The sequence below is a fragment of the Anopheles coustani genome, chromosome 3 (genome assembly GCF_943734705.1).
Source record: "Anopheles coustani chromosome 3, idAnoCousDA_361_x.2, whole genome shotgun sequence".
In the NCBI taxonomy this organism is placed as follows: Eukaryota; Metazoa; Arthropoda; class Insecta; order Diptera; family Culicidae; genus Anopheles; species Anopheles coustani.
This window is the reverse complement of record NC_071288.1, coordinates 51,519,358-51,534,148: the sequence shown is the minus strand read 5'-3', so window position 1 is coordinate 51,534,148 and position 14,791 is coordinate 51,519,358. Positions and strand designations below refer to the sequence as shown.

The 14,791-nt window shown below is 47.9% G+C and overlaps 2 protein-coding genes across 2 annotated transcripts; both read right to left on the bottom strand.

The window, feature by feature from the left end:
* Positions 1–187: 187 nt before the first annotated feature.
* Positions 188–1,382, bottom strand: LOC131260977 (keratin, type II cytoskeletal 1). Its single transcript, XM_058262844.1, has 2 exons — positions 1,365–1,382; positions 188–862 (listed from the first exon to the last, which is right to left on the bottom strand). The coding sequence occupies exons 1-2, from the start codon at positions 1,380–1,382 to the stop codon at positions 188–190; spliced, it is 693 nt and encodes a 230-aa protein (XP_058118827.1).
* A 2,739-nt stretch (positions 1,383–4,121) lies between these two features.
* LOC131260978 (pro-resilin-like) lies at positions 4,122–4,891 on the bottom strand. The gene is made up of 2 exons (XM_058262845.1): positions 4,796–4,891; positions 4,122–4,619 (listed from the first exon to the last, which is right to left on the bottom strand). The coding sequence occupies exons 1-2, from the start codon at positions 4,820–4,822 to the stop codon at positions 4,146–4,148; spliced, it is 501 nt and encodes a 166-aa protein (XP_058118828.1). The 5' UTR covers positions 4,823–4,891; the 3' UTR covers positions 4,122–4,145.
* Between the last annotated feature and the right edge of the window lie 9,900 nt (positions 4,892–14,791).

Here is a 14,791-nt window from a genome sequence, read left to right as displayed (position 1 = left end):
CCATGTGTTTCTGCTTTACGTGCATTGGCGTGTTGGTTGCATTTTTTCTGCTGCTTCGGGATGGCTGTTCGCGTTGTCCTACATTGTCCGGTGTCCACGGTGGTGTCCGGCGAAAGGGTCCGGGTCGGTTTGGCCTACGGAATGACGATTGTTGCATTCCGATGATGGCCGATGAGCGGTGCGACCCTTAGAACGGAGCACCGTAGGAGCCCGACGGGCGCGACGGAGCACCGTACGAGCCGGACGGGGCCGACGGAGCGCCGTACGAGCCGGACGGAACCGACGGAGCACCGTACGAGCCGGACGGGACCGAAGCGGACGAGGTCTGCAGGAACTGAGCCACCTGGATGGCCTGCTTCACACCCTCGAGGTCAATGCCAACGACGCGGCTCGTGTAGCCACCGCTGGGGACACCGTAGGTCGACGACGGAGGTCCGTACGAGCCGGATGGTGCACCGTAGCTGCTAGAAGGCGCCGACGGGTATCCACCGAAGCCGCCACCCGAAGACGAAGAGGACGATGACTGGCTTTCCTCGCGGAGCAGAATCTGACGGATTTCGTTCAGCAGCTGCGGGTCCACGTTCAGGCCCTCGGAGGTCTGCACACCGGCCGGGACGGCCTGGTAGCCACCACCGCCGCTCGAGAACGCCGATCCGCTGGAGAAGCTGCTGGCGTATCCGCCACCGCCGCTCGAGTAGCCACCACCGCTGCCGCCTCCGTGGCTGTAGCCGCCACCGCTGCCACCTCCGTGGCTGTAGCCACCACCGCTGCCGCCTCCGTGTCCACCGGACGGCCGGTTGTAACTGTACGGGGACGGCGGCTCGGCAACGGCAACGGCGGCCAGCGAAGCGAACGCCAAAAACTGTAACAACAAGAGGACGGTGTTAAGTGCCACGGATCAGCTGGACACTTCCGGTGTGAAGTGGCGACGGTGCTTCGTGCCATAAATAGCCAACTTTATGGCTGTACTTGATGGCGTTTCTGTTTGTTTTGTTTATTGTTATTTGTTCCGTCGGCTACCTCTGCGGTTTTACAAGTGAACACACTTTTACTTTCGGCCACATACCACCCCGGCAAATCGCACGGTGGTACTTGAAAAACAGAGCAGCCCGGGAACCAAAAACGGCTCTCCTCAATGAGCGAGACTTCCCGCCATCGGATGTTGAACAAGTATCGAAGAGTCGAGAAAAATTACACAATGGCTGGTTCGAGCGAACCCTTTGCGAAATACTTTTGTCCCGAGGAACACAGATCAGAACACAAAATTTGAATAACACCACCAGCACATGCACAAATACACACGTACACACCACAGGATACGGTACACTTTCAGTGCAAGGATATCGCCTACTACGACTACTTACCACGGCAAAGCTGTTCATGGTGCTTAAGGTAATAGAAAAAACACGGGGACTAAAATTTAGATGTTAACTGAAGCGAGTGTTGTGACCGAGTGTGCCTTCCGTTGGCCAAATAGCAGTCTTTATACCCGATCCGGAGTTCCCCCCCGCGAGCTCCCGAAAAACCCGGTTCCCGCCGGCCGACGACGTTTTTGGAGTGGCGAGTGTCTTCTGTTTGTTTGCGTGTGTGTGTGGCTGTGTTTTTTTAAAACTATTTTTTAACGCTGTCTCTGTTGGGCCCCGTCGCACTATAGGGCACTTTCATCGTTCCCATGGCCGGGCGGGTTCGCCAATCGTTCGCCTTTTGGAGCCTTTCTCTTTCCCGCGCGCGCTGGAAAGGGGTTGCTTGGGTTGCGCGCGGATTCGCGCCTACCATTTCGGAATGCTAGACGAGATTTGCTTACGGTAGGTTTATTTGATTTTATTTTTCTCTAATTTCAGCCCAACGCTCTCATGACTACCGTCGTCGTTACCGCGGGTTGCGTTCACGACCGCCCGTACCATCTCCATCCGGCGGAGACGCGCCGGTGGGTTGTGCGAGATAAAAACAGCACAACAGCCACAACAACAACAACAACAAAACAGCCAGCTCGTTCCAATATCTGGCGGGTCCAAGCAGCCCTCTCTAGTCGAGCCGCATGCCCCGCCATTTTCACGAAAACCACTTCACGCGCGAAACAACCGACCCGCGCGCACACAGGAGAGGCTTGCCGGGGTGCTTCCAGTGGGCTTTTCGATGTTCTTTTTCGCCGTCCCACAGACGTCCCCGGCAAACCGTGAGCAGTCGTAGCGCCTGCAGCAAGAAAACGATACGCCGCACGTCGTGCCCTGCGCACCGGGAAGATGGTTTATCTTCGGTAGGTAAGTCTTCTTTGTTTTTCACTTTCATCACTCACCGTGTGCATCAGGCCGCTGCCGCTTGGCTTGCTTGTTAAGATGCCTTTCTTTTATTTTCTGAGGCCCATCGAAAATCGCCAACTTTTGGCAGCATTTCCCTGGGCTGAAGTGGAGACTTGCAGGGGTTTTTTTTTATTACCCAAGTAAGCTCCTCTGCGGTGCCTAGTGCCATCTTCAGCCGTCACCGGCAGTTGCGTTTCGTTTTCACATTTTGCAGTTTTATCTTTAATTTCTTTTCATTTTCCCCGTTCTTCTACCATGCCAGCGCGGGAATGCGGACTTTATCTGGTGACTTTTCCACCCGCCCCCAACCGACAATCGGCCACCGGTGGTGGATCTCTTCTGACCGGTTTCGAATTTATTGCCCACGATGGCACCACGGACACCTTGATTGGCCACCACCGAATGGCCCTTCACTGCTGTCGTGGATGGGATGGTGCATGGTGTTCGAGCCCGGGGAGGCAATGTGATGATCGGCGCCGAAGAAGATCGATACCCATCGGCTAGGATGGGGACAGTCCACGGCACGCAATGCTGGCGAAAAAAAAGGACAAACTTATCATTACCCGCACCATCCGGTGCGTTTGTGGAAGTGGCATCTTCGTCGTCCGATGCATTCTGAAGTGAAAATACTAAAGTGCATTAATTAAGATGCCCAATAGGCTGCCCATGCGTATAAGACGGTCAGCAGTATCATAAACTGTTTCATTATTGGTTGAAAAAAAGGTAAACTATGCACGAAGCTTCGAGCATCTTGCAAGACTATAAAATTATGATCAAAAACGGAGGAATGGCTTCCTTTTTGGATTCAGGCGTCAAGGTAGACACCAAACTGATCAATATGCATTACGATATTTATGATCTCTGCAAACAGAGTGTTAAAAAAAGATGCTCAAACGAAAACGAAGTGACATTCGATTTATGTGAAAAATGCGTTATTTTTATGTTCGCATGACGCCAATTGACCCACCGTGTAGCAAAATTTTGACTAATGGGTGTCACGAGTCCGCGATTGGTTTAGGATTTAAAGGATGCAATAAGCACATGGATGTCGGGATAGGACGCTACCATATGGCATGACACAAATAATACCATAGGTTCTAACAAAACTACTTTACTACTGTGTTCCTGCTGTAGTGGATCTACAAATTAGTGGCCGCCTTATATACAATGTTGTTTCTCAACAGTTGAGGTAGATCTATGGATGCCAAGCAAGAGATGTTCGTTCTGATAACACTGCCTTACTTACCTACTGATGAAAAGTAATAGAACAGTAATTGCCGGATGTGAATAGAAAAGGCTGAATAAATTACGATGAACCCTATGAGCCGAAATCAACTTCCCAGTTGTCCAGTCTCCTTGTATCAGCTCTTCTTAATATGAAGGCGCAAAGGAAACGATTAGCTTTGGTCTAAATATGCACTCGCTTCACGAACTTCAATCCCTTTTTCCTATAAACTTTTCCAGGTAGCTGTAGCTACTTGGAACTTTAGCAATTGTGGTTTAAACTAATGATTTTGCAAGCAGATGTACATTTAAAATAAAAATATCACGTGTCCAGAAACAGGAACAAAATTCAGGTTTTTTAAATTGGCTTAAGTTTTGGGCAAAAGTATTCAAAAATAAAATTAAAAAGCAATAACCTTCGAGGTACATATTGGCTATGGTAATGGAGTATCTCTTGCTGATTGGCTAATGCACCAAATATGTTCGTTGAGTAATCATTCAGGGTGCCATTTTAACGGTGACAAATTTTCTATTTATTTTTCGTTTTTTTTTCTTGCAATTTTTCTTGTTTTTTTTCTCTCCTTTCGATTTGCTCTACTCGCACACGGATTCTCTTTCAATCTATTGAGGAGCACCGTACGAGCTACTCGGCGGTCCGTACGAGCCGCTCGGTTGCTGCTGATCACCTTGCCAGTATTCGGCCAGCTGGATGCTCTGGACGGGCTGCTCCAGCATCAGTCCGACGATGCGTTCCATGTTTCCTCGCGGCGGACCGTACGATGTGCTGGGGCCACTCGAGCCACCACCGTTGGCCGCGGCCGATTCACTTTCGTGCTGCAGCAGCACCATCTTCACCTGCTCCAGCAGCTGCGGATCGATCATCAGTCCCTCGGTGGTCTGCGGCCCGGTCGGTTTCTGTAGCAGCGGTCCAGCGCCACCACCTCCGTTGCCCCCAAATCCACCACCACCGTTACCACCGCCGAAGCTGTGGCCGCCATTTCCGTTACCGTTTCCATTACTGTATCCATTTCCACCGGGGTAGCCACCGCCCGGCAGGGGTGCTTCGGCCAGAGCCGTAGCCACGAGCGCTACGCACTACAGAAAGCATCCCAGAATGGAGAGAATACTTCATTAGAACACGGAAAGCACTTATTCAAAGCTACACTCTGTTTTGCACACTGATTTAATCACACTAAGGGGTTGTTGTGGACAACCGTTTCACTGCACCACGAATGGGAATTCCAGCTTGCGGGAACGCTTGGCCAACTTACCACTATCGCTACTCCAAAACCTCGCATCGTTTCAGTGCTACTGCTGCTGCTGCTGCTAGAAACTAGAAACTAGGGAACCTCTTCCTCACAACCGAACGCCACTCGGCAGAATGTGCTGGACGGTCGGTGGTTCCTGCCGATTTATACCACAATGTTGCCAACCGGCGGATCCGGTGTATCCTTGAGAAATAATGTGTGTGCCCATCGGATCCCAACCGGCGCACGGCGATCGATCTAGCCGCTAGATACGTGTGCGCCTCGGATGGCACGTATTGCTACTTAGCTGCAAACGAGCGGCCGTTAAATCTACGAGAGCGAGCGGCTAATTGTTGTGTGCTACCAAGAACCTGCGCCGGGGAGCTCCGGCTTCGGAGGCGCGTCACCAGCGCCGTGACCACGCGGGCGGGAAAGAGACGAGATCCTCTTCCGAATTGCGAAGATGTCGGCGATCGCCGATGCCATACATGGCCCGGTAGTGCCGCGGCAGACGAATTAATTTCAACCATACCGTTCAGTTCGTGCGATTGTTTTTCCATGTTGCCTGCCTCTCCTACCCCCCCTGCACCGGCGGATCGAAAATCCGATGTGTTGCGCACAAGACGGGGACTAGGAGCATCGCCGGCAGGAAGAAGACAGGTGAAGGTTTCGGCTACCGTAAAACCGAACCGGCCAGATGATGCCCCACGTCCAGATGGCGGCCACCGGCGAGCCTTGTGCTAAGCCATAGGTCGATTCACCGCAGGGACGCTTTTTTTCCCCCTTCCCCAGCATCGCCATTGCGCGATTGTTTTTCTCCTTTTCGACGCTGGAAACCGCCATCAAAACTATCGAATTAGCAAAGGCCTCGGTGAGGACGTTGGATTTTTCGATAGGCACACCGGGTAATGCACAAATTGGCACCGTTGGCGTCCGAATGTGCCGAAATGTGTGTCTGGGTTTTCCCTTTCCCTTGCCAGATACGCGATGAACGTATTGTTCTGTGGACGGTGGAGGGAAACGGCTACGATGATTTACGGCTATGAACCGCCTAACCGACGACGATGATCGCCGGTCAACCTATTCTCCTACTTTTTCAAACGCCGCAGTGTGTCAAGCGTCATCACTTGTGCGACTCGGTTTGGCACAGATCGTTGCGTTTTCGGGCCGCAATACACCCTGCCGGTGCTGATGCACTGTTCGCGCACTTCGTGGCCTCCGAAAGATATCGAGGGGGGGTCCGCCGTTGGAGTGCTTCTACCATTGAAGTGACCATCGAAGCCTATTAGCTTGACCTTCACCGAGGTCAGAGGTCTTAAGACGCAGTAATGGATGGTCATGTGCAGTGACGTTTGCAATTATGTGCGTTCAAATTCGTATTTTTATTCATCCTTCTCCAATCTGACACCTTCATATCATTTTCCCAGTTAACCTCTTCGGCTCCAAGGATCATCAGCGGGTCCATCCAATTAGTGGTTATCTCATCTGGAAGATCCATCGGATAGAAAGTGCTGGTTTAGTCAGTTGGACAAACATCCTGTTCATTCGGAATGACTCCTGGTCGCTATCAATAATAAACATTCACTATATTCATCAACAAAAAAAGACGCAAGAAAGGTTGTATTTTGTAATTAAAATGATAAAAATAAAAATAAAAACAAAACCTAGATATACATGAAAGGTAAACACTTTCATCGAAAGAAACAAAATCAAAAGTGTTAAACATGACCCAAAATTAATTAAATTAAAAGCACTGGCATTGACAAACGGTTAATGGCGCGAAATTTTACCAAAGATACGCTGAATGCATTTTTGTGTGCCCCCCCTCCCCAAAAACGCGCGTTGGATGGATGCCCCAAATTACCCTGTTCCGGTTCCGGTAGCAACGCTTCCATAGGCCACTACCGCATGCTTTTCCGTTTTCGGATGTTTGTTTATCTGATCATTTAGCAAACGGGTTAGCGGGCACGAGGCACGTGCCACCAGCGGCGGTCGGGTAGCGAAACCAACAAGCAAAACCCGAGCATCATTCATCCCGGACGCCAACCGTTTACCACCTCGGGCGGAAGCAGTGGAACTGTCCGTGTCGCGACGGGGTGGAGAGCACTTTCGTCAGATCCAAATGAATGTTTACCGAGTAAGTGTGACCCTTTCGATGCACTTTGTTGACATTAACACATTGTTGGTGAAGTCATGTTTTTTTACGGTGTTAATGGGTCGCGTACATATTTGAGCAACGGTGCCGAAGTTTACTCTTGCTAATGAAATGGAAAATGAATAATCGTTTCTCTCGTTAATTTGCACTACAAGCTTGGCTGCTTTTTACAGTTTACAACTAAAGAAGTACATTACTTACACGTCCCCAAGTTGTAGCAAGTCCATATACACATCTATTCAATCACAAAAATAATTATTTTCATTTCGAGTCTTTGCGTCTTCCACCGACTTTACAATTAGTGCTTTCAAAGACATTATTTTGGTACCGCTTTGATCGTTCAAAAGCGACCGGCACCGCGCTACAACGCCACTGTCTAGTTACGCCACTGCTCTTCCTTCATATCATGATCTACTTTGCTCAGCGCTTTGAAAGGCTCTTCCCTGGAGACTCCTAATCACGTCAAAGACGGCAGACAAAATTGAAGAGCTTTTCGCGCTCGGCGGAACGTGCAGCAGCTCTCGCATGATCACCGTGAAACATTTTTTTTTTCCTTACCTCATGCTGCAGCAAAAAAACAGATCCGTCTGAGTCGCTAACAAATACCAAAAAAACAGAGGCACCCATTTAAAATCAAGGCGAAATGCAAGCAATTAAGCCCAACGGCTTAATGAATAATCTATTTAGTTTTTTGTTTGCCTTTGTGCGTCTCTAGACAATCTCCGTTGGTTCGTCTTCGTGTCCGTTCCGGAAATGATACAGGTTGAAGGAAGGAAGGAAGGAAGGAAGGAAGGAAGAAAGGAAGGAAGCGATCTATGTAAATCGCTATCCACTTTGATGTCGTTTATGTTGAGCCCTCGCATACATTGTGCGTTCGGCTGGGGTCGCGAAATAAGTACCAGCTCGGTAATAGGCTCGATCGTTTTCAATGCTCCGTGCGAGCTCCGTGTTGTCTTGTTGGAAGTTCACTGTGTGCACATCTTCGTACTCGGTTTCGTACGATCTTGATCTCTAGGTGGTGGAATGGTGGTGGTACAATAATTTTCGATTGATCGATGGGCCGTAAGGTCACGGAGCATGGCTGTCAAAAACAATTAGATTCCCCAGCCGACAACCGGATCCCCAATGGGCTGCAGCAGCCCGAAGCATCACGAATCGATCAAAGTCAAAATTACCATTTGCGACAAATTAACCTTTTTCCAAGCCCAACCCACCGTTCGTGAAAGGGATTTTCACTCGTGACGAACTCGTGCACATGTCGTCGCAAGGAAAACTCTAGCGGATGGATCGGTTTTGGATATAATAAATGTGAGAAAAAAGATCTCAGCTCACCTTCGCATAGTTTTTTTTACCATTTCCCAAAACATTCATACAATAAATCAACATGTTTCGTAGGTGGAAAGCGTGGTTCGGTGAGAGCACTAACATTTACATCAACACGGCTACCTCCCCCGGGCATAAATTGCCGAAAACTCGCTGCACGACCGACCACACGATGCACGAACCCGTGCACGACAAACACACGGTTCGGAGCGTGATGAACTAATCTTTTGGCGAGCGCCGAGGTTCATCGCTTGCCGTTGTGCGCAAATCTTTCGATACGCTTGCGAAGATGGTAATACTTGGGAGCGGTGTTTTTGACGATGTGCAGAGAATCAACTATCATACAGGAACTTCACTTGTTGGCAAGTGATATAAAATACTGCTTAGTAATTTTTAGATTATTATTAGAAAACATATTAAATCTTTTTAAAATTTATTAGACATATCATCGATAGCATGTAATCGAAATTCATTTTAGAAACGGAAGAAGAAGTTTCTTTCTTGAATATGGAAAATGTGCTATTAAACTAAGAGGTCCAGATAATTTTGTGCAAGCCCACGTGACTTTCGCTCGCAATGCTTTACCCCGTACGAACGGATTAACCGGACATGCGATGCGATAATACGACTAATGGCACTCTACACCATTGAACCTCTATAGCTGGCCATAAAGTAGTTATCCAACGGCATCCATGCGGCCCAGTACCGTCGCAATCTCCCAGTGCCACCGAAGAAGAAACAGGAAATGTGGCCCGAACCGTCTTCAGCCGACGGTAAAGCGCAGCCGAGCTGACGATCGTGAGCTCCACGGCGCTTGGGGAGAGAAAAAGCCCAACAACCATCTCTGCATCGTGCTTCCTGGGTTTGGGCCCGGTGAAGTCGTACAAGATTCTACAATGACACTCTTACGCCGTTGGATTGTCAGGTAATCGGAACTTTTTTGCCTCGTTTCCCATCATTTATTGCCTTCTCTTGCTCTTTCTATCACTGCCGCCCTCTCCGTCGCAGAAGTGTTTTGTTTCCCTTTTCCACCGTTTCATAACGTCATGGGCGCACGGTTGCGGTACGCGTGCGACATTGCGCTGACATCGCGTCGTGTTGCTGCGAAATGTCGTCAACTGGTTCGCGAAACCAAGCCAAAAGGGTGGCCAAGTGTTGGCGCTACAACACCGGTCGGGGGAAGGGGGCATTGAAGGGATGGCAGAATTTGCATTTTGTAAGTACCTTTTTGCCACCGCGGTGCTAACTTCTTCAATGAAGCTTTCTTGCCTTTTCTCTCACGAACAGTTCACAGCAAACTGAAAACTTACTTTGCCAACGACAATGGCGTTCGTCGGCCCATTTGCTTAGTGTTGGCTCAAGGCTGAAGATTGATTAGGGCGTCGGTCGTGCCGCTCCGAAAACCCGGACACCCCCTTGGGTGTTGTGCCGGGAATTTTAACGGGAACATTTTCGTCCGACGTTCCACCACTTGCACCGTATTTTGCTCCGATCGGCGGTCGCATGCAAAAATCCCATGGGTCTTCGGGGTTTGGGCGGTCTCGAAACGTTTTTATTTGTACTCACCCATCACGTACTTGCTGCACTAAATCGACGCCATCGCCGACAGATAACGTTAGGCCAGCATGCGTGGGAATTAAGTAATTTTGATCGTACCGATTTTGTACGATCTGTGCTAACGATCGATTGCTTAAGATGGGATACTAACAGTAACAACTGAGCGGCCGCTCGTTCTTGATTTTATGGGAGTAAGCCAATAATTTATAGAACATCAAAATTATTTTTAGATTGTGCAATTTCTGTTGAATTATATGCTTTATTTCGACTCTATTGAGATGCAGTCGATAGACATACAAGGATTATCTTTTAATGGGATCAAATAATGAACCAAAAAAAAAAATTGATTGTGCAACCATACCTTGTGCTAACTTTTTCTTTTCCTTAGCATAATAAATCATTTGAATCGAGCTTTAATGGCGAATTTATGGGAAAACAATCACATAAATAAAAAAAATCTCTAAATGGAATACCCTTGCGGCCAAAACCGCAGTGATTCGACACTAAATCACTAAAAGTTAACCAAACTGGGTGACCAACACGATGCATCTTCAAATGGATATTGGCCATGTGTAGTGAATTAACGGCTCTTAATTGACATTAACGCCAATCATTCGCGACCTTCCAGCCGGGGAGAAGGTGCCGGGATGCTACATAATATTCCTCGAGCGCCAACGTTCCTTTTTCTTCGTTATCTATTTTTGTGTTGTCATTCGACGCGCAACAATCACCTTACGCAACCGAAAATCGCAGGGAACACCGATGGCCGGCGGATGAACCCTTGAAGCTCACCCAAAATTGTCCGCGCTTAATTACCTGTCGAGCCTTCGGTTTCGCTCGCGGTAATGCGAGGATCATTCGATAACGGATCGTCGTCAAACAGCGGTTTCTAGGGAAAAATAGAAGAGTACTTCACTCGCGTGGACGGGATCGGATCCACCGGGCTCGAGAGGTTCCGAGACCTTGACCGACATATCCTTTCACCGTGGTGACAGGGAGTCATCATCATCAGCAACAGCAGCAGTACCAGCATTGGCTCTTGGATCGAAGCATCACCGAGAGCATTTGGGGGTTGACCGTTGTCGTTGGCCAATGCAGACACTTCAACCGCACGGGGGGTTCTTTTCGGGGGTTTGTGTATGTGTGTATATTTTGCTCCACCTGACTGAAGTGGATCGCCTTTTCCCTCTCGTCACAGGCTGGCGGTAAATTATGAGAGTAGGTAAACAGACACATTTGACCACATTAAGTGACACGGATCATTAGATGTATTGTAGATCCACTGTGGAGCGTATGATTGATGGCAGCAGGAGGGTTTGCAGAGCTTCCCGCAATGCCACCTCGCGCCCGGAGTGAACCGGAGGAGAAGAGCATTGCACCCAATGGTTGCAGGAAGGTAAGAAAAAATACACGTATCCCCTCTTCGACGGTCTCAAACGCTAACGAAACGAGCATGTTCCATCAATCGGGGATGAACTTTCACAACATTACATCAACACGCACACTTCTGGACTTGCCGTTCGCGGTGGGCGATGGGTTCGCTAGCACCGTTCGCCGGAGATGATACTACTGGACTCGAGCATTCTTCAGCCATTAGAGTGGCAAAGAGCGCGAAACCCCCTCATCATACGGCACGGTATGGGCTGCATGCATTTTCCCTGCGCTGCACGAACGGGCGGCTGCATCCTTTGCGAGGAAGGAAGATCTCCCCATCGATTGCTCATTGATATTATGCAAACATCATACATTCGTCCATACGTTGATAGATCGCTAACCGTTAGCGTCAGAAGGTGTTCCATACGGGAGATTACTGAGGGTCGTACGTAGCCGTACCAGTTTACGTTGTAGCATGCAGTCCGTTTCGCAACATTTCATTTCAACATTCTACTCAGACATACGTGTACGAAGGGAAGGATCGTCTACCACCATTCGTAATGGAGTTAATTTACCATTTTTTATGGGTAATTTAATTTGAGTTCATTGTATAATTTACGTTCAGAATACAAACATTGTAAGCAAATCACACCTAAATAAAAATTTCAGAAATTATTAACTTAAACTTTCGTTTACTCGTGCTTTAAAAACTCAGAAGCTTCATTTATGAACTTCTCTTTATTTTATTGTATTTTATTTTCTTTTAAATTCTTTTCTTTTCCTTTCTTTTCTTTTCTTTTCTTTTCTTTTCTTTTCTTTTCTTTTCTTTTCAATTTTTTTATTTTCTTTTTTTTTATTTGCTTTTTTTTCTTTTCTTTTATTTTATTTTATTTTAATTTACGTTGTCTTGGCCTCACGTATACTGTTTTGAAGCAACATCACTCATACAGAGCCAATTCTTTACATTTTTTGGCATTCATTTATGTTCAACCAAAAAAGATGATAATTTAAAAAATCATCGGCTTTACACATGTTATCTAAACGCTACGCCAAGAAGTATTTTACTTTGTGTAAATCTTCAATAAAATAAATTATTTTCATGCCAGTATGTTAACTTTAGAACATTGAGACCTAAAGAATTAAAGATAATGCTCTGCCGAGTATGTGAAATTAAATACTCTAGGCTTTAACTTATCCGTTCTCCCTTTCTGCGCTGTAATATTATTGTTTATCGCTCAGCTAGCTCAAACCGGCAATTCACAGTTCACGTGTCATGATCACGACGGTAGCACTCATTCAAACGATTCTCAAGCTGAGGTGTCACAACCGCACCCCTTCTTTCGCCTATCCGTCCAGCTCTCCGCGAGACGTCGGGGAAAACGATTGCATCTCTATTCCGCTTGGTCAAGCCCTCGAAACACTGCACAACGTCGGTATTCGCGCATCGATGCGCCGAAGAGCTCAGTGACGATCGTTTAAGCTTTTCTAGCCACCACTTTGCATACCTTCTGTTATGCTCGTATGCTCTTCCCATGCGCGTACTATCAGTCCTTCTGCGATCGTTGATTCGTTTCGGCTTCCTACTCTCAAGCATAAGAAGGTGAAGAAAAACAAAACTCTGACAAGGCATAGGAAAAAACGGCGCCGTGGACTTTGCGATTAGTTAAGCATCTTCATAGTTATTTCAATCTTCCATTTCTACATTAACGGCGTTACGCAATGCAGCGCGCGGAGAGTGTTTAGATGTGTCCGCAATGATGATGATCTCGGATCCCAGGCCCATCACCGCGAGGGTTCGTTCGTGTTGCATGCCCTGTGCGATTTCTCGCTCCGTATTATTAGGTCAGTTTATTTACGGTTCCATCAAACCCCGAAACCGTACCAACCCTGACGCTCCCAGCGACTCACCGGACTCGGGAGTTGGCTGCGGCAGTTTGTAGCTTTTGTGTTTATTTTTAATTGACTAAAATTACAATGTACAACTAAAAAGTACCATTTAAAATCTTAACTAAGCTGTTTGTTCGTCGCTTTGTTTTTACGCCATTTTTCTTGTGCTCACTTCTACACAGCACCGCAATCATGAATCGCATCGCTCCGAATGCAACCGTCCCAGGGCAGCCTCTTTACGCTGGGTTTTGTTGTAAGGTTGTGAGGCGCCCTGCGGTCAACTCTTGGAAGATGCAGGCCGGCGCCACCCGGGTTTCTTCGCGTAATCATGGTCAGAGGTTATGCATAGTGTAAGGGGATGCGAAATTGTTTCTTGATTCGAAAAGGTGCCTCGAACGGTAGTGGATGGAGGTCGTGCGCCTAGGTTAATCATTATGTTGCCTTCGCTGCCGAAGACCGAGTGCTTGCCTGCTTTGGCCCAACGTGGCACACGGGGCGGGGGCTCGTTTAATGCCGCCCTTACCCATTTCCCGACTCAGACCCAGCCGGATGATAATTGTAAGAAGACGCGCTGTAAATTTCAGTAATTGGAAGCCCGGAGGATCGGGAAATGCAGTCGCCTTGTGGCCTCTCGTCAGATGTGAGTCGTTATTCAGTGGAACAATGCGGTACAGTTGGTTTATAACGTGACGCGATTTGTTTTCTGTTATCTAAGTGTACGGAAGCTGGTAATGTTATCTGTATGACTAATCCCAAATTTAAAATGTGTGTGGTTTGTTGAATGTCGTTGTATCGAAAATTGAAATTTACATAAATCTGCAATATACATAGTTTTGTATCAGTTAAAACTGAAAATAAAACCTACAATATTATGGTTATTTTTATTTAATGTTAACAAATCATTCACTAAATGATACGCTTCTCATCGCACCATGAGTGCATCCTACGCTTGATTTATCCCCAAACGATAAACCCTCCAGATCCGTCGTGTAGAAAGTGATAGTGCACTTCAATTCTCTTGGCAGACGAAAGCAGCCTGGCCATTGCGAGCTCCTTCCACTCGCTGGCAGGTGTATCGTATTTAACCTTTGACTGCGCAAGCTTTCCCTTTCATTTCCCTTCCTACCCGTTTCAGTCTGGCTCGTTTCTGTGTAGTTGTTTCTTGGTTCGTTTCGATTGAAATCCTGTCCCTTGCCAATCAATGAACGCACGGCTATGGTTTCCCGCCCGATTGCAATTTCATCCCCAAACGTTTGGGGTCTGGTGCGAAAGATTCACCGATGTGAAAGGAGGAAACCCTGCCGAAGAACCCGCCCCGCACATGGCACCCCGGGCACTGCGGATGGGGAGAGGGAGGAACTGATCGCCAGATGACCAGCGTATCGTGATGCAATCCTTCCCATCGCGGTTTGCGAGCGAATCAACCCGGCTCACCTACGCCACATATAACGCCGGGATGGCGCGTTGATCCCACGTGTTTCCCGTGTCGCAAGAGAAGCGCGTGCGCCTGTTACTTGGGCCGGAGAGTCTGCATTTTCGAGTGCCCCAGGCATCGATCGGTCGACCAAGGCGTCGGTTCGTAAATAATCCCAAAACATCGAAGACCTAAACCGCGTTGCGCGGGGATGATTATTTACGATTGCGTCACAATTGTGTAGCCGCGGAAAGGAACGACGCCACCGATCCCCAAGGTTCGAATATTTCTTGTGAGGAGGGCGTGCACA

Excerpts from the sequence above, each read along its gene's own strand:
- LOC131260978 (XM_058262845.1), bottom strand. The coding sequence starts at position 4,822 with ATGCGAGGTTTTGGAGTAGCGATAGTG. Across the intron at positions 4,620-4,795 it reads GTTTTGGAGTAGCGATAGTG|TGCGTAGCGCTCGTGGCTAC; the intron begins GTAAGTTGGCCA and ends TGCTTTCTGTAG.